Below are 26,160 nucleotides of genomic sequence, written 5' to 3' on the forward strand. Positions count from 1 at the left end.
CCCTAGTTCTGCCTATTGCATTTTGCGACCACCATCTTGGATTTTGATAGTTTAAAGTTTGAAAAGCAGAAAAAAGAATTGTAAGTTTGAAAAGCAGAGAAAAGATCCCTCTTTCATTTGTCAGACATAGATCAATCTTTGGTGGGCGCCAAGATCCCTCTGGGATCTCTTGTATATAAATGAGTCTGGTCTGAACCCTAGGAACTGAGGGGTGGGGCCCCAAAAGGGCAAATTTTCTTAATTTTAGCTGGCTCACTTCCTGTTTTAAGGTTTCAGTCTCCGATCTCAATAAAAATTGGTCTATAGGGGTTTTAATTGATGCTGAACAACATGCAAACATTTTCGTAAAGATTTTGGTATTCCAAGATGGTCGCTGGCCCACTTCCTGTTTTAAGGTTTCAGTCTCCGATCTCAATGAAAATTGGTCTATAGGGGTTTTAATTGATGCCGAACAACATGCAAAAATTTTCGTAAAGATTTTGGTATTCCAAGATGGCCGCTGGCCCACTTCCTGTTTTAAGGTTTCAGTCTCCGATCTCAATGAAAATTGGTCTATAGGGGTTTTAATTGATGCTGAACAACATGCAAACATTTTCGTAAAGATTTTGGTATTCCAAGATGGTCGCTGGCCCACTTCCTGTTTTAAGGTTTCAGATTCCGATCTCAATGAAAATTGGTCTATAGGGGTTTTAATTGATGCCGAACAACATGCAAACATTTTCGTAAAGATTTTGGTATTCCAAGATGGTCGCTGGCCCACTTCCTGTTTTAAGGTTTCAGTCTCCGATCTCAATGAAAATTGGTCTATAGGGGTTTTAATTGATTCAGAAGGGGGAACTTTAGGTTAGGACAATCATATTTTATAAAAGACCGAGGTAAGACCCATGGGGATAGTATGACCGAGGTCCAAAATGGGAGCTTTGCTGAAATGGCTTTAAAATCTGTCTCCTCCTTGTATTAATCCTTGAATGGGTTTTGACCATATTTGGATGAAGGGCTACCAAGTTTGTTCAACAAATGACATTTACCTTTTTCAGAAACTTACATATTCAACTAAGGAGTTCCTTGTATTGTTTATATTAATCGTTAACCAATACTTTATACTGTGACTTTGTTGTTTTGTGCCATGAGTCAGATGACCGTTAAGGCCCATGGGCCTCTTGTTATAGAGTATGTAGTTAATAGTGTCATACAGAATGAGAAAGTAGTGGTTTTTATAGAGTATGTAGTTAATAGTGTCATACAGAATGAGAAAGTAGTGGTTTTCATAGAGTATGTAGTTAGTAGTGTCATACAGAATGAGAAAGAAGTGGTTTTCATAGAGTATGTAGTTAATAGTGTCATACAGAATGAGAAAGTAGTGGTTTTCATAGAGTATATAGTTAATAGTGTCATACAGAATGAGAAAGTAGTGGTTTTCATAGAGTATGTAGTTAATAGTGTCATACAGAATGAGGAAGTAGTGGTTTTCATAGAGTATGTAGTTAATAGTGTCATACAGAATGAGGAAGTAGTGGTTTTCATAGAGTATGTAGTTAATATAGTGTCATACAGAATGAGAAAGTAGTGGTTTTCATAGAGTATGTAGTTAATAGTGTCATACAGAATGAGGAAGTAGTGGTTTTCATAGAGTATGTAGTTAATAGTGTCATACAGAATGAGGAAGTAGTGGTTTTCATAGAGTATGTAGTTAGTAGTGTCATACAGAATGAGGAAGTAGTGGTTTTCATAGAGTATGTAGTTAATAGTGTCATACAGAATGAGAAAGTAGTGGTTTTCATAGAGTATGTAGTTAATAGTGTCATACAGAATGAGGAAGTAGTGGTTTTCATAGAGTATGTAGTTAATGGTGTCTTACAGAATGAGAAAGTAGTGGTTTTCATAGAGTATGTAGTTAATAGTGTCATACAGAATGAGGAAGTAGTGGTTTTCATAGAGTATGTAGTTAATAGTGTCATACAGAATGAGGAAGTAGTGGTTTTCATAGAGTATGTAGTTAATAGTGTCATACAGAATGAGGAAGTAGTGGTTTTCATAGAGTATGTAGTTAATAGTGTCATACAGAATGAGAAAGTAGTGGTTTTTATAGAGTATGTAGTTAATAGTGTCATACAGAATGAGAAAGTAGTGGTTTTTATAGAGTATGTAGTTAATAGTGTCATACAGAATGAGGAAGAAGTGGTTTTTATAGAGTATGTAGTTAATAGTGTCATACAGAATGAGGAAGTAGTGGTTTTTATAGAGTATGTAGTTAATACTTGTCAAACAGAATGAGGAAGTAGTGGTTTTCATAGAGTATGTAGTTAATAGTGTCATACAGAATGAGAAAGTAGTGGTTTTCATAGAGTATGTAGTTAATAGTGTCATACAGAATGAGAAAGTAGTGGTTTTCATAGAGTATGTAGTTAATAGTGTCATACAGAATGAGGAAGTAGTGGTTTTCATAGAGTATGTAGTTAATAGTGTCATACAGAATGAGAAAGTAGTGGTTTTCATAGAGTATGTAGTTAATAGTGTCATACAGAATGAGGAAGTAGTGGTTTTCATAGAGTATGTAGTTAATAGTGTCATACAGAATGAGGAAGTAGTGGTTTTCATAGAGTATGTAGTTAATACTTGTCATACAGAATGAGAAAGTAGTGGTTTTCATAGAGTATGTAGTTAATAGTGTCATACAGAATGAGGAAGTAGTGGTTTTCATAGAGTATGTAGTTAATAGTGTCATACAGAATGAGAAAGTAGTGGTTTTCATAGAGTATGTAGTTAATACTTGTCATACAGAATGAGAAAGTAGTGGTTTTCATAGAGTATGTAGTTAATAGTGTCATACAGAATGAGAAAGTAGTGGTTTTCATAGAGTATGTAGTTAATAGTGTCATACAGAATGAGAAAGTAGTGGTTTTCATAGAGTATGTAGTTAATAGTGTCATACAGAATGAGAAAGTAGTGGTTTTCATAGAGTATGTAGTTAATAGTGTCATACAGAATGAGGAAGTAGTGGTTTTCATAGAGTATGTAGTTAATAGTGTCATACAGAATGAGAAAGTAGTGGTTTTCATAGAGTATGTAGTTAATAGTGTCATACAGAATGAGAAAGTAGTGGTTTTTATAGAGTATGTAGTTAATAGTGTCATACAGAATGAGGAAGTAGTGGTTTTCATAGAGTATGTAGTTAATAGTGTCATACAGAATGAGAAAGTAGTGGTTTTTATAGAGTATGTAGTTAATAGTGTCATACAGAATGAGGAAGTAGTGGTTTTCATAGAGTATGTAGTTAATAGTGTCATACAGAATGAGGAAGTAGTGGTTTTTATAGAGTATGTAGTTAATAGTGTCATACAGAATGAGGAAGTAGTGGTTTTCATAGAGTATGTAGTTAATAGTGTCATACAGAATGAGGAAGTAGTGGTTTTCATAGAGTATGTAGTTAATAGTACATATATATAGGGATTGGATTTCGTTTTTATGTTAACCATGCTTGTATGGAGCAATTCCTCTAAGAATATATTCTATGGGGCGCGTTAGCGCCCCATATTGAATATATTCTTAGAGGAATTGCTCCATACAAGCATGGTTAACATAAAAACGAAATCTAATCCCTATATTTACACTCACACGACTTTTTATTTATATTTTATGCAATAAAATCGTCATTTGAAAGTGACGTAATTATTCAATAAAAGTCGGTCAAAAGTGGGAGGAGCTTACTCATTTGAACAGCGAATGGTGACGCTTCACGTAAGGTAGAATTATTCATCCGCGACGACAGAAAAGTTCAATATTTTAGTGTAAAATAAACATGACAAACAAAGTAAATTTCAGAGATAATTTTATTTAATCAGATCAGAACTTTAAATATATATTCAATTTTGCTAAAAGTTCATATATAGCGTAATAACATAAAGAATTTATACACGGCCACATGTGTGAACTCGGTGACCGTTATTGTGCAGCGAGGCAAGCTGACGCATGCTTACACACTTTAGTTTGCCGAAGTTGGCAAAATACCGATTTTCAAGTAGCTCAATGTGTTTGAGATGTCGTCTGACTTGACGGTATTACATCCTTAGGAGCCATGTGATTATATAATCTACGCTTAGATCCATATCGCCATCGATAGATGAAACAAATTCACTTGTGTTCGATGGATACAATGTATTTGTGGTGACGCGGAACTGTCAACACGTGGATTATTAGCGGTGCATGTTTTCTAATACACATGATTAAATACTCAAAGAACAAAGACAAGAGGATATGTTTATAACTGACCTCTATCAGAGGGTCTCACGCCCGTCCACCCCAAAGGCTCGATCGTAGGACGAACATAGGCACAGAGGTAATGTTTACATTTGACACCCATCATTTTTAACAAAAATGAAAGCACGTCGCCCCGGTCGGGATATTTTTCTGTTTCTTTATACAATTGTTAATTTAAAAAATTGTTTGAATCATATATAAATATAAAACATGTATATATTGTTTACATTTTTCCAAAATTCTATGAAAAACAACAATATACACGTAATGTTGCGTCAAAATGTAAACAAAGCCATGTGTTTCTTTTTAGGTCATCTGACCCGAAGGGTCAGGATGACCTATAGTCGTCATGTTTCGTCCGTCGTCGTCCGCCGTGCGCCGTCCGCCGTGCGCCGTGCGCCGCGCCGTCCGCCGTGCGTTAACTTTTCACATTTTGAACTTCTTCTCAAGTTCTACCAGTGCGATTTGGCTGAAACTTGCATGAAATGATCCTGACATGGTCCCGACAAAGTGTTGTTATTTTTCGGGTCGATCCGAAATCCAAGATGGCCGCCACAGCCGCCATCTTGAAAACACATTTTGAACTTCTTCTCAAGTTCTACCGTTGCGATTAGGCTGACACTTGCATGAAATGATCCTGACATGGTCCCGACAAAGTGTTGTTATTTTTCCGGTCGATCCGAAATCCAAGATGGCCGCCACAGCCGCCATCTTGAAAATACATTTTGAACTTCTTCTCAAGTTCTACCGGTGCAATTAGGCTGAAACTTGCATGAAATGATCCTGACATGGTCCCGACAAAGTGTTGTTACTTTTCGGGTCGATCCGAAATCCAAGATGGCCGCCACAGCCGCCATCTTGAAAACACATTTTGAACTTCTTCTAAAGTTCTACCGGTGCGATTTGGCTGAAACTTGCATGAAATGATCCTGACATTGTCCCGACAAAGTGTTGTTACTTTTCGGGTCAATCCGAAATCCAAGATGGCCGCCAAAGCAGCCATCTTGAAAGCACATTTTGAACTTCTTCTCAAGTTCTACTGGTGCGATTTGGCTGAAACTTGCATGAAATGATCCTGACATGGTCCTGACAAAGTATTGTTATTTTTCGGGTCGATCCGAAATCCAAGATGGCCGCCACAGCCGCCCTTTTGAAAATACATTTTGAACTTCTTCTCAAGTTCTACCGGTGCAATTGTGCTGAAACTTGCATGAAACGATCCTGACATGGTCCCGACAAAGTGTTGTTATTTTTCGGGTTGATCCGAAATCCAAGATGGCCGCCACAGCCGCCATCTTGAAAGCACATTTTGAACTTCTTCTCAAGTTCTACCGGTGCGATTTGGCTGAAACTTGCATGAAATGATCCTGACATGGTCCCGACAAAGTGTTGTTATTTTTCGGGTTGATCCGAAATCCAAGATGGCCGCCACAGCCGCCATCTTGAAAACACATTTTGAACTTCTTCTCAAGTTCTACCGGTGCGGTTTGGCTGAAACTGCATGAAATGATCCTGATATGGTCCCGACAAAGTGTTGTTATTTTTCGGGTCGATCCGTAATCCAAGTTGGCCGCCAAAGCCGCCATCTTTAAAACTCATTTTGAACTTCTTCTCAAGTTCTACCAGTGCGATTTGGCTGAAACTTGCATGAAATGATCCTGACATGGTCCCGACAAAGTGTTGTTATTTTTCGGGTCAATCCGAAAACCAAGATGGCCGCCACAGCCGCCATCTTTAAAACACATTTTGAACTTCTTCTCAAGTTCTACCAGTGCGATTTGGCTGAAACTTGCATGAAATGATCCTGACATGGTCCCGACAAAGTGTTGTTATTTTTCGGGTCGATCCGAAATCCAAGATGGCAGCCAAAGCCGCCATCTTGAAAGCACATTTTGAACTTCTTCTCAAGTTCTACTGGTGCGATTTGGCTGAAACTTGCATGAAATGATCCTGACATGGTCCCGACAAAGTGTTGTTATTTTTCGGGTCGATCCGAAAACCAAGATGGCCTCCACAGCCGCCATCTTTAAAACACATTTTGAACTTCTTCTCAAGTTCTACCAGTGCGATTTGGCTGAAACTTGCATGAAATGATCCTGACATGGTCCCAACAAAGTGTTGTTATATCTCTGGTTGATCCCAAATCGAAGATGGCTACCATGACACTATATCTAATTAACTTCCTACATGTTAAGGCCATTTGGCCTCTTGTTTGAAAGAAAATTTGTTGAAAGAAATTGAAAATGATCCTGACATGTTCCTGACAAAGTGACACCATATGAAATTAAATTTACTATTGCCAAGGCAGTCAGATGACCGTTAAGGCCCTTTGGGCCTCTTGTTTAAAAATAGTAGTCCTTTTACGTTGCACAGAACATTTCCTTACGCAAGTTCAAAGTTCAATGTTACCATGCAGTTATGGTTAAACAAAATCGGCTAGTATTAGCGTATAGTGACCAAGCCTAACAAGTGTGAATATATATGAATTGATGCATTATAGTTAATAGATATGATTGATAAATTTGTGCATATGCCAATATTATGAATTAAAATGCATTTGGCAAAATATAACTTTGATATTGTAAACATTACTTAAAAATGAAATCTAGGATTGATTTTTACTTCCGATTGTCTGTATGGGTTATTTGCCAAAGTCTATTAAATCTGATTTGTAATAGACTACACCAGGGTTAGAACAGTACCGTATCCTAGACACAGTGGACTGGCAATGTTACATAGGCCCTATTCTTTGTTTTGATGAGAGTGACCTTGACCTTGTGAAGAATATCCCTGAGGAATGCCTTTACACATTATACACTTTAGATAGTATGGCACTGAAGATGGGTATAAAACCAATCATTTTCCAAAAATTGGCTTCATCACTAAATCTGATATGCAATATCTGAATTTCATCTTAATATTTTATTTGATCAGACAGAGACTGTTTTTGCCAGTATGTTCTACAGATCCGGGGTAACCCACTTTGTGTATGTATAGCAGCCTTGTATATTGGGCTGCTGTACACCCAACAGAATGAGTTTGACATGGTAGGATGGAGATTGAGGGGACAGATTGTAGCTCCTTTATCATCCACAACCCAATCACTCCTTTAGGTCTCCATCCCCCAGTTTAAATGCTGATATGTACTTGACATGTATTACCTGCATATTATATGAGCAGTTGTAACATTTGAACCCTCTCATTAAATGATCGTATAATCATCTAGTCAAAAGGCTTAATGCGGCATGCCCATGGTCTGAATATCTATGTTGCCACTTCAGACTCTGTGATATATGGCATAGCAGTTGATGCCACTTGCTGCAGATACATTTTGTAAAAAGTTTTTATGCCTATATCTGATAAATTGATAGGAAAAAATGGTGTTAAATTGACATTCAGTGATAAGATGCCTTAACAGTGATGTTGGTACAGGTGGCTATTTTATTACGGAGACAGACCAATGAATATAGAAAGGAGACCAACATGTTGATATGACTTGAGAACATCTGGCTTTGTTTATCTGTTATTAATACCTTTGATTAGATCTGTAATTTATCCTGATCTCTCCTGCTCTCGGTCCTGCCTGGAGTAATGTGCATGTGGCCAGGAGTGAGGCCCAGTAATACAAGCACAATGGTCATAAACAAATGAGTGATTCTGTAAGTTGATTGCTTTATGTATTTTGTGGTGAGGTACAGGTGATGAAGGAGAGAGGTGTGTATATATAAATATAGGTGGCTGGTAGACTGGGCCAGACTACTTAATCCTGTTTATCATTCCACATACTTCTGTAATAAAAGTCAAAAGAACCTAAAGATGAAAGGCTGCATGGCCTATGGGGTTTCTTCTTTGTTAAACCTTCCAACGCACAGGAAAAACTAGTTCATCCTGAAGAAAATCAGAGGCAAGATCATATCTGCTCATCACATACATGTTCTAATGATGTGCTCAGTTGATCTGTGTCAAGTATTTCAAAATATCAAATCTCACTTGTAAACTAGGCATCTGCTGTGTTTATAAGAAATGGAATAGACTGCACATCTCTACAATTATTTTTGAGAGATACATAAGTAGAGTCATTGTATATCTGTATCAATGAGCAGTGAAACTGGTAGGAAGGAATTCCATTTGGCTATTACCACACTTTCTAATGTATCAAAATTATGAATAGTAGTGTTTTCATATTATCACTAATTTTCAGTTACTTTTTTGGGTGTATTTGGGGGATAATTAATGCCCATTCTCGTAGAGAATATTGCTTCATATTCCCAATTTCATGTGAATATTTTAAAAACTCAAAATCTTAAAATATACCTATTTCAGAAGAAAGAATGTAGAACTTTCACTCCTAAAAAGGTACAGGTCCCCAAAATTATTGGGTAGGAAATTCACTGGGATTCACTGGGATTCATTTTAGTGAATCCCAAATATAAATTTTCTGATGTCTGTGGTTGTAAGTTTCAGCTGAAGTTATATTGTGGTAATAGTGTTTGTAATGTGTGATAATTGCAAACCCAGACAACCACCATCTGGATAGAAAAGTTGGCAGTTTTCTAAAGAGAAGACCAAACTCAATATCAGGCAGAAGAACCCAATATACTTTAGGGTGGCAGAAGGATTTCAATTGTTTTATCAATAACAATGGGAATATGTGATTTATGCTATGATGTCTGGGATGTCAAAGTCGGTAGCACTTAAACTCCACTGATAAGTTATATTGAATCGTTGAATCTGCTGCCTGAAAGTCTACATAGTCTGGAGTCCGCCAGTGGAATTCTCTTGGACCTCCAACGTAGGGGTTCTTGCTATGTGTTACATAGTTATATGTGTGTTTTGACGTTGTTTAGGGGAGGTCTATTTAATGTTGAAGTCCATTGTCTTAGTAAAGTCTGAAAAACAGTCAAACCTGTACTTAGGTATAATGAGAGCATGATATTCCAATATTTTGTGTGGCGTATTTTAGATAGGTGTAATTGGAATTGATGCAGTAACCTTGGCCATAAAATTGAAGGTCAAATAAGTACAAGTTAATTGTCATTCACCTGCAAATGATGTTAATTGCCGTAGGTTATGAGATTATTTCGGTCAAAATTCTCATAGACCAAGTTACACAACAAATCTCTTTATTACATCAGAGTTCTACCCTTGCAATTTTATTTATTGTATACAGCAATAATTTTAGCAGTGAAATGGTGATCCATAATGAGAAATGAAGATTTGTTTAAATCTGTATTGATTCATATTCCTGTTTTGTGATTGGGATTAAAATGATGATTTTGTAAGTAATAACACTATATTATGAATAGTAGTGTGCCATATTTCATATTGAAGATTTCCTGTGACTGATAACTCTGTTCCAAATTGTGAAGGCAATGAATATTGATTTTTGACCAGAGACCTGAAAATTTATATGAAATGAAAAAACATGGATTTATTAAAGATTGGTAGACTTCTGCCTTGTAAAATTCAAGCAGCCATGTTTGACAGACAGTAAATAGCCAGGGTGTATATTGGGCTCCAGTAGACTATCTAGTTTGATATTCAGAGTGTAGGATTGTCTACCAAACTAGAGGTTACACAGAGCTAATCAATACACAATTACCATAGGTACATGTTCACTTTGTTATAATCCTATTTTCCTGTTTTCTATTTCTAGTGTTCTTCATCTAGTTTTGAGTCGGCCATACTTGGAGAAGCTCACGGTTTGATCACGGACATGCTCGCGGATGTGTCATTGCCCCCCAATGTCATCAGCGGGCTGAGAACACTGGGGAACCTCCTCAAACCAGCAGAGAGCCATTCGTCTTTCCACAAACCACGCGTCAGTCCTCTAGTGTCCCTGACAGAGTCCACAAACTACAGCTCTGACAATGAGGAGAGTCCATACACCGGGGAAAGACCTTCCATGTTACCAAAGGTTTCTATTACTCATCGCATTGGATTCTTGATTGTTTTACTGATATACTGATCCAGTTGACTGATTTCAGTATACTAGCCAGACACAGTTGAAAAAGAAATCTGTCCGAAACTTATGCTATACTATATATATCCATGCACAGTTAAAAAAGAATTCTGTCCAAAACTTATGTTATAAATACATAGAAGGTTTGATTATTCTGGCTGTGGGATATCTAAATCTTGAGACACACTAATAAACAAAAAACGCTGTTTATTTTAAATTAGAGAAAATCCCTCGGTTAGAGAAAATCCCTCAGCTTTGTTTTCTTCAGAAATTTTCATAGAAATGACTGAAATTTTTAGCCCACCATCTGATGATGGTGGGCTATTCAAATCGCTTTTTGTCCATGGTCCGTCGTCCGTCCTTCCGTCCGTTAACATTTCTTGTAACCGCTATTTCTCGGAAAGGGCTGAAGGGATCTTTCAAATTTCACATGTATGTTCCCCTAGGGCCCTATTTGTGCATATTGCATTTTGGGACCGATCGGTCAACAAGATGGCCGCCAGGCCGCCATCTTGGATTTTGATACTTAAAGTTTGTTACCGCTATTTCTCATAATGTAATGAAGGGATCTCTCTCAAATTTTACATGTAGGTTCCCCTAGGGACCTAGTTGTGCATATTGCATTTTGGGACCAATCGGTCAACAAGATGGCCGCCATCTTGGATTTTGATAATTGAAGTTTGTTATCGCTATTTCTCAGAAAGTACTGAAGGGATAAGTCTCAAATATTATGTGCAGGTTCCCTTAGGATCAGTCAACAAGATGGCCAACAGGTAGGGCTGCCGCGATACGGCAGAAGCGTACCACGATATATATTGCGATACACAACAACTGTATTGTGATATGTATTGCAATATTTTGACCTTAACATATGTGTTGTCTATTTTGTATATATTCCATAATAAAAACACCCATTACATTATACAAACATACAGTGCTATGTTATGTAGTTTTACATCGATTTGAACCATGTTGTTGAGTAACAAAAATGTTCAAATGTGTTCTTGTTTTAAAAAAAAATACGAGTCTGTTTGTGAAAACGCTAGGCTAACTGTTACAGACGATCGTAACCTAATAATGCAATAACTAAACATGATAGTGTCTGCAAATATTTACACTTTTGAACCTAAATGATGAACAAATTTACGTACAATTGTCCTGGCAAAATAAGCTTACGATCGTGATTAAACTTCAAAGGGCTGACCGGCTTGCAGTGTTGTTTTGACACGTGTAGGAAATCGAAAATGGCGGCGGACGATGAAGCCTGAAAAAGCTGGCAAAATCCCTGCAGCCATGTATTCACCGGGCCTTACATGTAAATGTGTTTAGAGAATTAGATATTCCGGTATTGCTGATTGATGGAGCGAATCAGCTTGATAATATTTCAGAAACTAGCCTAATGTCATATTGTTTATATTCAACGTCATGCAAATGTTTGAATCATTTGAACATTATACACGTTAGTTACAAACATTTGACCGACATCTGAATCGAATGAAAACGAAAAGGATACCCACATGGCTTCATATTATCGGAAAGGAAAACAAATACAACTTGCTGGTTTTGTTTTAATGACAGGACGTTTTAATTATATCAAATTAATGAAATTATGATACTAAGAAAATATATCGTAAAAAACCGGTACAGGTAAACTGTATCGCGGTACAATATTTTTTGGTGGTGTATTGCAATACCCCAATATACCGGTGAACCGCGGCAGCCCTACCAACAGGCCACCATTTTGAATTTTGATAATTGAAGTTTATTACCGCTATTTCTCAGAAAGTACTGAAGCGATCTGTCTCAAATTTTATATGTAGGTTCTCCAAGGACCTGCATATTGCATTTTGGGACCGATCGGTCAACACGATGGCCAACAGGTAGCCATCTTGGATTTTGATAATTGAATTTTGTTAGTGTTATTTATCTCAGAAAGTACTGATCTTTATCAAAATTCATAGGTAGTAATATGTAGTAAAAGTTTGAAAAGCAGAGAAAGGTCCCTCTTTCTATTGTCAGACGTAGATCATTCTTTGGTGGGCGCCAAGATCCCTCTGGGACCTCTTGTTTTTCTTGACATTGTTGAAATGAAAATTTGTAATATTTTTAGGGTTTATGAAAACTATTGGTAGCTGATCTTTATGGATGAGAGTAACTTCCCACCCTAAGTCAGGTAGAAAATGGGATTAGCGTTGTCGAAATCAATCATCAGTGATCAAAGCCAGCCAGAGGGTCGGCTGACATATTGATTAGGCCTAAGTACTGAGTGATGAATATATTCCCTTAGATAATACATGTTAGGCAAAGATAAAGTAACTGTATCCACTGTATCCCACATCGATTATAAAAACCCTAAATCATTGGAAATTGTGTTGATAATGATTTCTGGATGGATCAGTCATGATATCTACATCCTCAACTGGCCTGGCTATAAATGTGGTTATAAGCACATTCGATTAGATGAGATGCAGGACTGGGATCAATGTTTGTTTAATTCTATTTTGAGGACATCGATATCATTTTATTAAAACTTATAGGGCATCAAATATTTGTCAAATTGATTTGCAGTTTGTTCCTGCAAAGAATCCTGCAAAATTGTGGTAAATTGTTATAGAAATATTTTGTAGATGTTAATTTTTAGACTTTTAATTCAAGTAGAATGATCATTTTATTACTTAAATATTAATATGATGATATTTTATTTGAATAAATCTAAGAACAAACTAAATAAAATAAAAAGTGAAGAAAACTCATATTGATTTTAACAGAAACAATATATCTGGTCATTGAAAAACCTTCTAGATACTAACAGATAAAGTACTGAATGGAATGTTATTTGAAATTTCATTAAGAGCATTCTGGATGAATGATATGCATTGACGACTCATTAAGCATATCAGACTTGTGCATAACTAGGCCCTGGTGTTTCCGGGGAGGGCCTCATTAAATATGCATTAGATTGACATCATATATCGATCGTCATACGAGGATCATATGCTACACACTACAGGAGGCATCTCTTGTCACCGTAATTAATGGGGATGACAAAAGAATTAGGAAAAAAAAGATATTGTCATTTTACTTGGATGCTCTTCAATGTTGTTTGATAGAATTAAGGTATTTGTTTCTCACTTTGTCATAAAATGCTGTCAAAAATAAAAATGGTGGCCTATTATCCCAAGAGATTCATCAAGGACAATGACAAGAACACGTTGTTTGACATCAAATGTTAGGTCAAAGGTCATCAGAAGCTTTAAAGGGACTAAAATTTTCCTGTGATTTGAAGTTCTGGAAATATTACATTTACTTTAAGTTTGAATTGTTAATAGAATATTGTGGCTTTTTGGTAATGAATTTACTAGGTTGACATATCTAATTATCACATTCTTTTAGACAAAAATGTAATTACAAAATACAATTACCAAGTGTTTACTAATGATAATATAAGTTGATATACAAAATGCTTAGGCTAATTCCCTCCGATGTCAAAGACAATATGATATGCTGACCTTTCATGTCTAACTTTTATTTGGCCTTTTTATATGTGATGGTTTTGTTTTTCATTTCTTTAACAGAAGATGCGCCGGAGTTTACCCCCAAGTTTGATCCGGCGCATGTCTACAAGTACCTGGACGACCACCACCTCAGCAACAGGCATGCCGACACTGGAACTGGAACCATGCCGGATCCGAAGTTCAAGTTTTCGCCATTCCCGCGATGGAACGCCTGCCTCGAGTCCGGTGGGAAGCCGTAGTAATAGCCCCTCCCCAAGCTCCCCAACAGTTGTTCTAACAATTCCAAAATCACGCTCATTCTCTCTTGCTTCACCCTCGCCTGTGGGATCTAGCCATTCCAAGCGATTTTCACGTAAAAGCATGGCTTCCTCCGTCCAGGGACTGGAAAGTTCCGCTGGAAGGGGGGATAGCATATCATCCTCATCTAAACATATCAGTTCATATTCTACTAGTAACACTAAAGAAGATCTGTCCTCATCTGCCATGGAGGAGGGAGAGCACAGTAAACTTCCTCTCATTAAAGAGCAACAGATAACCTCTCTCCGCAGGTTAAACATTACCTCCGATTATGAGAGTAATGACTCTCCTAGTAGCAGTGATCATAGTGATGGGGTGATGACCTCGGACGACCTTGTGTCGGGGTCACCACCTAAGAGGCCAATGTACAACCGAGGCTCATCCTCAACTCAGGCAGCTTCACAATTTAGAAGGGTAAGTGGCATGCTTTGGAAACCCCATTTAGGTGATTGGTTGTAATTGTAGGGGTCAGTAGGTCAGAGGTCATAGATTGTAATTTCTTCTTCATTCTTCAGCTCAGTACAAATCTCTAGTGTCAGATCACCAAACAGATACAGGAGAAAAGTAATATTGATGCATAAGGAGATCGACCTGTCATCATGGGTTTCTGTTTACCTTGTCATCATGGGTTTCTGTTTACCTTTCTGGAGAAAAAAACCTTTGTAAACCTACTGATTGTTTGAATAGGTTCAAATTTTCTTTACTATGCAATTGTTTACCCTTCTGGGTAACTTATGTAGCATAGAAACTCTTATGTTATTTTGGTAAGTCTTCTGTGTACATAATGTAGCATAGAAACTTTGTGTTACTTTGGTAGAAAATTATGTGCCACATTAATTACTCTTTCAAGTGGGTGGTTTTAGCCTAGAAACATCTCTGTTACCATGGTAACCAATACTGAGTATATATAGTGTTGTATAGAAACATCTCTTATACCTTGGTAACCCTTCCTGAGTATATACATAGTGTTGTCCAGAAACATTTCTGTTACCTTGGTAACTCTTACTGAGTATATATACAGTGTTGTCTAGAAACATCTCTGTTACCTTGGCAACCCTTACTGAGTATATACAGTGGTGACTAGAAACATCTCTGTTATCTTTGTAACCCTTACTGAGTATATATATAGTGCTGTCTAGAAACTTCTCTGTCACCATGGTAACCTTTTCTGAGTATATATAGTGTTGTATAGAAACATCTCTTATACCTTGGTAACCCTTACTGAGTATATATAGTGTTGTCTAGAAACATCTCTGTTACCTTGGTTACCCTTCCTAAGTATATGATATTGTCTAGAAACATCTCTGTTACCTTGGTTACCCTTCCTAATTTTATAATATTGTTTAGAAACTTCTCTGTTACCATGGTAACCTTTTCTGAGTATATATAGTGTTATCAAGAAACTTCTGTCACCATGGTAACCATTACTCAGTTATTATAGTGTTGTCTAGAAACATCTCAGTTACCTTGGAAACCCTTCCTGAGTATATATAGTGTTGTCTAGAAACATCTCTGTTACCTTGGTAACCCTTCCTGAGTTTATATAGTGTTGTCAAGAAACATTTCTGTTACCATGGTAACCCTTACTCAGCTGATATAGTGTTTTCTATAAACATTTCTGTTACCTTGGTAACCCTTCCTGAGTATATATAGTGTTGTCTAGAAACTTCTCTGTTACCATGGTAACCCTTACTCAGTTGATATAGTGTTGTATAGAAACATCTCTGTTACCTTGGTAACCCTTCCTGAGTATATATAGTGTTGTCTAGAAACTTCTTTGTTACCATGGTATCCCTTACTGAGTATATATATAGTGTTGTCTAGAAACATCTCTGTTACCTTGGTAACCCATCCTGAGTATATATATAGTGTTGTCTAGAAACATCTTTGTTACCTTGGTAACCCTTCCTGAGTATATATAGTGTTGTCTAGAAACATCTCTGTTATCTTGGTAACCCATCCTGAGTATTAGAAACATCTCAGTTACCTTGGAAACCCTTTCTGAGTATATATAGTGTTGTCTAGAAACATCTTTGTTACCTTGGTAACCCTTCCTGAGTTTATATAGTGTTGTCAAGAAACATCTCTGTTACCATGGTAACCCTTATTCAGTTGATATACTGTTGTCTAGAAACATTTCTGTTACCTTGGTAACCCTTCCTGAGTATATATAGTGTTGTCTAGAAACTTCTTTGTTACCTTGGTAACCAACACTGAGTATATATAGTGTTGTCAAGAAACATCTCTGTTACCTTGGTAACCCTTACTGAGTATATATAGTGTTGTCTAGAAACATCTCTGTTACCTTGGTTACCCTTCCTAAGTATATAATATTGTCTAGAAACATCTCTGTTACCTTGGTTACCCTTCCTTATTTTATAATATTGTTTAGAAACTTCTCTGTTACCATGGTAACCTTTTCTGAGTATATATAGTGTTATCAAGAAACTTCTGTCACCATGGTAACCATTACTCAGTTATTATAGTGTTGTCTAGAAACATCTCAGTTACCTTGGAAACCCTTCCTGAGTATATATAGTGTTGTCTAGAAACATCTCTGTTACCTTGGTAACCCTTCCTGAGTTTATATAGTGTTGTCAAGAAACATTTCTGTTACCATGGTAACCCTTACTCAGCTGATATAGTGTTTTCTATAAACATTTCTGTTACCTTGGTAACCCTTCCTGAGTATATATAGTGTTGTCTAGAAACTTCTCTGTTACCATGGTAACCCTTACTCAGTTGATATAGTGTTGTATAGAAACATCTCTGTTACCTTGGTAACCCTTCCTGAGTATATATAGTGTTGTCTAGAAACTTCTTTGTTACCATGGTATCCCTTACTGAGTATATATATAGTGTTGTCTAGAAACATCTCTGTTACCTTGGTAACCCATCCTGAGTATATATATAGTGTTGTCTAGAAACATCTTTGTTACCTTGGTAACCCTTCCTGAGTATATATAGTGTTGTCTAGAAACATCTCTGTTATCTTGGTAACCCATCCTGAGTATTAGAAACATCTCAGTTACCTAGGAAACCCTTTCTGAGTATATATAGTGTTGTCTAGAAACATCTCTGTTACCTTGGTAACCCTTCCTGAGTTTATATAGTGTTGTCAAGAAACATCTCTGTTACCATGGTAACCCTTATTCAGTTGATATACTGTTGTCTAGAAACATTTCTGTTACCTTGGTAACCCTTCCTGAGTATATATAGTGTTGTCTAGAAACTTCTTTGTTACCTTGGTAACCAACACTGAGTATATATAGTGTTGTCAAGAAACATCTCTGTTACCTTGGTAACCCTTACTGAGTATATATAGTGTTGTCTAGAAACATCTCTGTTACCTTGGTAACCCTTACTGAGTATATATAGTGTTGTCTAGAAACATCTCTGTTACCTTGGTAACCCTTCCTGAGTTTATATAGTGTTGTCAAGAAACATCTCTGTTATCTTGGTAACCCATCCTGAGTATATATAGTGTTGACTAGAAACATCTGTGTTACCTTGGTAACCCTTACTGAGTATATATAGTGTTGTCTAGAAACATCCCTGTTACCTTGGTAACCAACACTGAGTATATATAGTGTTGTCAAGAAACATCTCTGTTACCTTGGTAACCCTTACTGAGTATATATAGTGTTGTCTAGAAACATCTCTGTTACCTTGGTAACCCTTACTGAGTATATATAGTGTTGTCAAGAAACATCTCTGTTACCTTGGTTACCCTTACTTAGTATATATAGTGTTGTCTAGAAACATCTCTGTTACCTTGGTAACCCTTCCTGAGTATATATATTGTTGTCTAGAAACATCTGTTTTACCTTGGTAACCCTTCCTGAGTATATATAGTGTTGTCTAGAAACTTCTTTGTTACCATGGTTACCCTTACTGAGTATATATAGTGTTGTCTAGAAACATTTCTGTTACCTTGATAACCCTTAGTGCGTATATATAGTGTTGTCTAGAAACATCTCTATTACCTTGGAAACTCTTCCCGAGTATTTATAGTGTTGTCAAGAAACATCTCTATTACCTTGATAACCCATCCTGAGTATATATATTGTTGACTAGAAACATCTCTGTTACCTTGGTTACCCTTCCTGAGTATATATAGTGTTGTCTAGAAACATCTCTGTTACCTTGGAGACCCTTCCTGAGTATATGATATTGTCTAGAAACTTCTCTGTTACCTTGATTACCTATTAGCTCTGTAGTGTTGGATTTAGCTAAGAATCATTTTGGTGCATTCTTTACTCTTCTTAGCTTAGGCTAAAGTTAAGACAATTTTCTTTGAAATTTTCCTCAAAGTGTAGGGCATCATCAACTTGGTAAATTATGTGGCATTACCATATCACTTAAACAGTAAAAGGAATAGTTCACAAACTTCCTGTTGTTAGGCTCTCCATTGTTCTTCTGGCTGAGTTGTGTGGCTTCTGTCTCCATGGTAATTGATGAAGAAGTAAAAGCTGTCTATGACAATGTTTGATAAACAGTAACATCTGACCTAGTTGTCTGTTGATGAAGCCTAGAATCCAGAGTGATGTGAGATATGATCATGAATTTACCTTATGAGGTAATTGTCTGTCAGGTATTCTGTTTTGTTAGGCTGGCATCATGCTTCAGTGATAAAGCACTATAAAAAGGACAACAGTTTCAGTATACAAGAAGACGCAACACCAACATACCGTAGTCTCCATAAACACACACCTCGCACTTCACACACACTACACACTGCATACATGGGAGGCCATCCTTACATGACCATGGCTATTAATAGGACGTTAATTTAATCAAAGAAACAAACAAACAAATGTTTGTTAGGCATGGTTACATTTGGATATCTAGAAAACTATTCCAGTAACCCAGGGTAAATTAGGGACCAGGCTACAATCTATAGTCAACACCACTGTTAAACTCTAATTTTGTCACCTCATCATTGTTCTGTCAAATTCTGAATATAGAAGTGTGTCTTCTCTGTGATCATTGTTGTTTAGTGTAGAATGCTGTGGTGTTTTAGTGACACTGGGATGTTTTGGACAGGATGTAGAATTACTCTATCATTTGGGAGTAGGGTGATTTCAAAGCCTCTTTAAGACTTTGGATAGTGAAAGATAAAGCATTTCTACATTTGTATCCAAATGGGAAAAAAATTTTAAAATAGCTTAATCAATGGACATATTCCTTACTGTGTCTCATCCTTGATTTGATTATTCTTAATCTGTAAGTTCCTGTAGTCTTTCCTGAGTACGATAAAACATTGCTAAAATAAACTCTGGAACTCTTTGTAATTACTTTTAGCTCTTCTTTTGTAAATCAGTTTCTAACATAGAAAAACACCCTTTCTGGCTCTAGATATGTCTAGGGGGATTGTGTTCTTGGTTACTGTAACTGGCGCTAGATAGTTCTAAGCTGACTGTGTTCTTGGTTACTGCAACCTGACTGTGTTCTTGGTTACTGCAACTGGCTCTAGATAGTTCTAAGCTGACAGTGTTCTTTGTTACTGTAACTGGCTCGAGATAGTTCTAAGCTGACTGTGTTCTTGGTTACTGTAACTGGCTGTAGATAGTTCTAAGCTGACTGTGTTCTTGGTTACTGAAACTGGCTCTAGATAGTTCAAAGCTGACCGTGTTCTTGGTTACTGTAACTAGCTCTAGATAGTTCTAAGCTGACCGTGTTCTTGGTTACTGTAACTGGCTGTAGATAGTTCTAAGCTGACTGTGTTCTTGGTTACTGTAACTGGCTGTAGATAGTTCTAAGCTGACTGTGTTCTTGGTTACTGTAACTGGCTCTAGATAGTTCTAAGCTGACCATGTTCTTGGTTACTGTAACTAGCTCTAGATAGTTCTAAAGTGACCGTGTTCTTTGTTACTGTAACTGGCTGTAGATAGTTCTAAGCTGACTGTGTTTTCTTGGTTACTGTAACTGGCTCTAGATAGTTCTAAGGTGACTGTGTACTTGGTTACTGTAACTGGCTGTAGATAGTTCTAAGCTGACTGTGTTCTTGGTTACTATAACTGGCTGTAGATAGTTCTAAGCTGACTGTGTTTTCTTGGTTACTGTAACTGGCTGTAGATAGTTCTAAAGTGACTGTGTTCTTGGTTACTGTAACTGGCTCTTGATAGTTCTAAGCTGACTGTGTTCTTGGTTACTGTAACTGGCTCTAGATAGTTCTAAGGTGACTGTTCTTGGTTACTGTAACTGGCTGTAGATAGTTCTAAGCTGACCGTGTTCTTGGTTACTGTAACTGGCTGTAGATAGTTCTAAGCTGACTGTGTTCATGGTTACTGTAACTGGCTGTAGATTTTTCTAAGGTGACTGTGTTCTTTGTTACTGTAACTGGCTCTAGATAGTTCTAAGCTGACCATGTTCATGGTTACTGTAACTGGCTCTAGATAGTTCTAAGGTGACTGTGTTCTTTGTTACTGTAACTGGCTCTAGATAGTTCTAAGGTGACTGTTCTTGGTTACTGTAACTGGCTCTTGATAGTTCTAAGCTGACCGTGTTCTTGGTTACTGTAACTGGCTGTAGATAGTTCTTAGCTGACTGTGTTCTTGGTTACTGTAACTGGCTCTAGATAGTTCTAAGCTGACCGTGTTCTTTGTTACTGTAACTGATATTTTACATGCAAAGCTGTTTGTGACTTATGACGAGTTCTTGTTTACAAACCAATTGCTTATCAAAGGCTAGCGCCTGTTTTCTGATTTGCTCTAGTTTTTCGTTAGTCTAAGCTTTTGTTGGGCCAAAAGTGATCAAATATATTTAAATAATGCCCCTTTGATCCGGAACAGGTGCTGTAAACTTTAGTTAATTTAAAATGTTTTTTTTTTTCTGTGTGAAAAAACATGTTTTTGATTAAGCTTTTTTCCATCTGATCGATATATCAGCAGAGAAATATTCCTGTTTGGTGTAGAGAACAGACAGCTTTCTTTCCTGATGCCTAATTATGTCATTTTCTTTATTGATATTGTAGCATCAGAAAGCAGATTATCTTTCTGATTAAATACATTTTCAAAAGAAATGTATTATAGCTACAAGCCTGATAAACCTTTTGTTTCTGTGAAATTCAAAGTTAATTCACAACCTTATAAGTATTTACTCTTTCACTAAAATGACTCATTAAAAAATGTCATTTAAGTAATTGAGACAAAATAATCAATAAAAATAATCATGAAATTCTTGGCTTTTGCCTAGTGTGTGATCCATGTGATGTTTGTGAACCAGACCAGACGATGGTGAGAACTATTTAATTATCTCTTGGTTACACAACAAGTCTGGATAAATCACAGTGCTGGGCGATCAATGTTACTGCTAAATACTTTTTGCGAGAGATTAATTTTTCCGAGAAATTCAAAAATATATTGACATTGTATATTGAATCTTAATTCATCAATGGTAGTGTATTCAATACCATAACTGTGCTTTCTTTGGAAATAATTTGAAAACAATGAAACAATAATTTTCCAATTTTAATGAAAGAATATGAAGAGAGAAAAGTGTTGATCTACTAGGAATTAAAGTAAAGTTTGCCGAGTTAAAATTAAATTTGATCAGTACCATTGAACATTTTGTTTAAATTCAATTAGTAATTGGTCTAGTTTTATAAAGATGTTTGAAGCTACGTGTATGAAATATTCGCCTACTGTTGTAGACCTGTCCCCGATTGTCCCAGGGTTAGGTGATTGTTCTACACACCACACAGGGTTTGGTTGGGGCTGAATCAATGTTAAACTCGGTCTTATAAGGATTACCTGGAGAGCTATCCCTCCTAGATTTAATTTTCTTGTGACAAATTCAATAAATGTAGGAAACGGTGAGAATATGTTTCTGCCCGATTCCTGATTGGATTACAACTTTGTCCAATCAGGGTGAAACTCTGTGTTACAGACCAGCCGTGATGAGATTGGAGCGTATTAGATGTTTTCGATGTGTACGACAGCAAGCTCTCTAACTCAATGAGTAATGCTTGCAAGATGAAAATTAATCACTATTGCCAAAAAAATATTTAATTAAATTCAATCCCTGAGACAGGATTGATGAGCCAATCAATAATTAATATTAAAGGGAGTTGGTCACATATTGCAGTAATACTACAGCGTTTCCTCTTAGTTTTCTCGTTTGAAGTTTTATAATTTTGCCACCACTCATTCAATAGCTAGGTCATGGTGACCAAGGGAGAGAACTCAGCAGTGTCACATCGTCCTTCTATGTAGCCACTAAAATATTGACCATAGCATGTTACTGTCTTACTGTAGCTGTGTCAAAGATTGATTTGTTGAGATCTCATTGAATAATTCATTTTAATCCAATCTGTTCAATGATTTCGGTGGTTTTTAGTTTTCCTGGGCACTTGACTTTGATTACAAACATTTCTTTTAAAATAGCGAATGACTTTTATTTATTTCATAGATTGACTACAACTTAGTGCAGATTAACCTTAATGTTGATATGTATGTTCTCTTATAAACCAAGGAAAGAATAGCATTAAGCTTAAAAGAAAAAATAATATAATATTCCACTGGGTTGGCTAGCATTCCTGTAGTAGTCCTAGAAATCACTTTACAGTGCATTTAATAGTTACTGGTATTTTGTTTCTGATAAGATTTGTTCACTAAAACTGTATTTGGTCAAAACCTTTTCTAGTCCATTCTATTTGAGGATTACTGTCCATGGCAATTTATGCGATAAGTATCATATGCAAATTTCTCTCCTTCTCATTTCCTATTCCTGTCGCTAATTCACCATTCAGTTGGTACATGGTGGACATCCCCTGGAAAATGACTTTCTTCCGGTGCCCATAACCAATTAGTATGCTATCCTGCATATATAGCGATGAATATTTGTATCAATTCATACACACTCACATTATTGACTGTTTGGCAGGGTCACTTGGTGAGTGGGAAGTCTTCAGAAACTTGTTATGATTAAGGTCTCAATTACTTCCTTGTCTGATTAGCCGTATAACAATGATTCTGTCTATTATTAAAATTTCAGATTTTACTCACTGAAATTTAATTCTAGTTCAGGGCTTCCTTTATTAGTTCGGAAGAAATGGTTTATCAGATCAAAACTTAGACAAATATGTTCAAGGTTAATTGCTTTTGAGATATTATTTGATATCATCATCAACTTTTTAAGACTTTAATTATCAAATATATACAGTGGACCCGCGATAATCCGGACGCCAATAGTCCAGAAAACTCACAATCTGGACGGAAATGTCAGGGAACGGATTTCCGTAACGTTATTTATACTCACTACTCCGGAAATTCGTATTCCGAATTCGGAACTCCATTTTTGGAACGGAACATAATTTTCGTTAATAAATTCCCGCAATAATCAGGACAATTTGTTATCACCACGTGCTGAGAAAATCCAAGGCCAGCTACAGTCATGTGTACAATACACACTATCATTTGACACCGAGTGTGTTGTCATAACGACGGCTGCCAGGTCATAGCCATGGGCATTTACCTGAACACCTTTCACATGGGTACATGCAGTCATGTAATGGTTCATTGGTATTCTATAGGAGATCAAACTTCAGTGTTGTAATTGAGATACGCAATATATATTTTTAGCCACACGCTTTTAAACATGAAGTTTGAGCTTTGGTACGGGTACGTATGTTGTAGATACCTTACTTGTTTCGTATGCAGAATATATCGCTATGAGTATCAGATACAATAAAGTGAGATGATACTTTAAAAATTAATAAGAATTTTAAATGTATGGGAATCTATTCGAATTCATCGTCTTTGGTATAATATATAAAGGCTACCGCACATGCCATTACGTGTGTGACATTGTGCACGAAGTTAGACGTGAACGGGCGCGTGGTTGTTGCACATGTCTGTAAGTCAGAAAGCAAAGACTTGTAGAAATTTTCACTAAAAACACACATTATACAAAATAACAATTATATGAGTTCCTAAAATATTTTCAACTATTTGTTATCATAGTTTTTTATGCCAAGAATGTAGATGATATTGATCCTTTGTTTGGCAATTTGCCGTACGAAATATCAAGAGTGGGATACGTACATGTAACTATATGCATACATAGTATACAATTAACTATGGCTTTAATTTTCGTATTTTGAAAAAGAAATATGTTTATTTATTATTCTTAACATAATAATATATTAATACCTATAAAACATAACAAACGAAGTATTGATTATAATACACTTATATTACATAAAAGCCTGTCATCGATTACAAGGGGAGTAACTCGAAGGTGACAATTTGATTGACTAAGAGCATGGAATTCGGCAGTCCGGAAAACTCGTAATTCGGACGGTTTAGACTGGGAACGAATGAGTCCGGATTATCGAGGGTCCACTGTATATGATCAAAGGTTATTCTCTTTAACCATGGACATAAACACACTGTGCCAAAGTCACATTAATCTGGCCTTGAAAAGAGTATATCCAGGTCATGTGACTCTTCACCTACCCCAGCCATCACAATAATGTCCGTACTGGCCAGAATGTGTCTGCGGCAGGAGTTTGGATTGGATGCAAAGGTCAGACGTGAAGGTTTTGTTACAATGACCTTCTTATTCCAAACTGTCTCTCAATGGGAAGGTCAGAGTTCAAGGCCTTAACTATCTATAGATCATATAAGAAATATAACCCTGAGGCCAAAATCTATACCATGGAAACAATCCCTAAGCTGGAATCTTTGCATGAAAAGGTCAGAGTTGAAGGTCATGTGTCTCCCTCTACCATGGTAACAACCCTGAGGCCGGAATTTCTGCATGCTTACAATGTGTTTGCTGCATTCTCTACTAAACAATTTTATGTATGACATATGTTGTTGTTGGTTTTCTTTGAATTTGTTTTTGATTTTAAAGAACAACCTCATCAGGATTCCTTTTATTATCAGTTTTATATTAGGTTACAGATACAAAGGATTTCCTACTTTGATGACTAAAATTGTCTTTGAAATGAGGGAAGTGTAGATGATGCCCTTCAAATAGCAATTGTTACTCCTGACTGCCCTTCAAACTTTTCTGCATTACGTCGCATCAGTACTAACATAACTTGGGAAATTGTCCTCGTCGACTATGATTTCTGAATATTTCGACAATTTTGATTGGTGAAATATCTCCTGTTGCATCAGTGTTAGTTTTCCTGGCTTTATTTGTGTTGATTTACGCTTGTTATGTATGTTAAGTTGCTTTGTATTGACACACCGTAGCCCAGATATACAGTAGATATATCTAACATCTTAATCACAATATATAATACCTAGTAATAATGTTAAACAACATATATGTTTTTACCTGAAGTCATTTTGTATGTTAAGATTTACACACTTTGTGATTACGATAATATTATCACTTCAAACTTAAGCTTTGTTATCCCCTGCCCAACGAAGTTGGCGGGGGATATACAAATGGGTTCCGTCCGTCCGTCTGTCCATCCGTCCGTCCGTACGAATGGTTTCCGGAGCATAACTCTAAAACCAGTACAGATATTTCCACGAAACTTCATACACACATTGGTCTTATGGTCTAGTAGTGCCTTTTGCTATTTTTAGGTTTTCATTTTTTGTATTTTTTCCGTAACCATGGAAACATTGCTGAAAATATCATATTTTTATACCAGGTTCGTTTCCGGAGCATAACTCTAAAACCAGAAGAGATATTTCCACGAAACTTCATACATACATTGGTCTTATAGTCTAGTAGTGCCTTTTGCTATTTTAAGGTTTTCACTTTTTGTACTTTTTTTCTGTAACCATGGAAACATTGCTGAAAATGGCAGATTTTTGTGTAAGAATCGTTTCCGGAGCACAACTCTAAAACCAGCAGAGATATTTCCATGAAACTTCATAGACACATTGTTCCTATGGTCTAGTAATGCCTTTTGCTATTTTTAGGTTTCCATTTTTTGCACTTTTTTCTGTAACCATGGAAACATTGCTGAAAATGGCAGATTTTTGTGTAAGAATCGTTTCCGCAGCATAACTGGAAAACCGGTTGAGATATATGCACCGAACTCCATAGGCACATTAGTCTTATGGTCTAGAAATGCCTTTTGCTATTTTAAGGTTTTCACTTTTTGTACTTTTTTTCTGTAACCATGGAAACATTGCTGAAAATGGCAGATTTTTGTGT

At 36.5% G+C, this 26,160-nt stretch overlaps 1 protein-coding gene across 3 annotated transcripts in view; it reads left to right on the forward strand.

The window, feature by feature from the left end:
* Positions 1–26,160, forward strand: part of LOC138307488 (cGMP-inhibited 3',5'-cyclic phosphodiesterase 3A-like) — a 116,145-nt gene that overhangs the window by 60,091 nt on the left and 29,894 nt on the right. For 2 of the 3 annotated variants that reach the window (XM_069248266.1, XM_069248274.1), the window contains exons 2-3: positions 9,914–10,174; positions 13,795–14,445. In XM_069248266.1, coding sequence (XP_069104367.1) covers positions 9,914–10,174; positions 13,795–14,445 — 912 coding nt within the window. The remainder of the gene's footprint in view (positions 1–9,913; positions 10,175–13,794; positions 14,446–26,160) is intronic. The other variant, XM_069248282.1, reaches the window with a different exon arrangement.

The sequence above is a fragment of the Argopecten irradians genome, chromosome 1 (genome assembly GCF_041381155.1).
Source record: "Argopecten irradians isolate NY chromosome 1, Ai_NY, whole genome shotgun sequence".
Taxonomy (NCBI): Eukaryota; Metazoa; Mollusca; class Bivalvia; order Pectinida; family Pectinidae; genus Argopecten; species Argopecten irradians.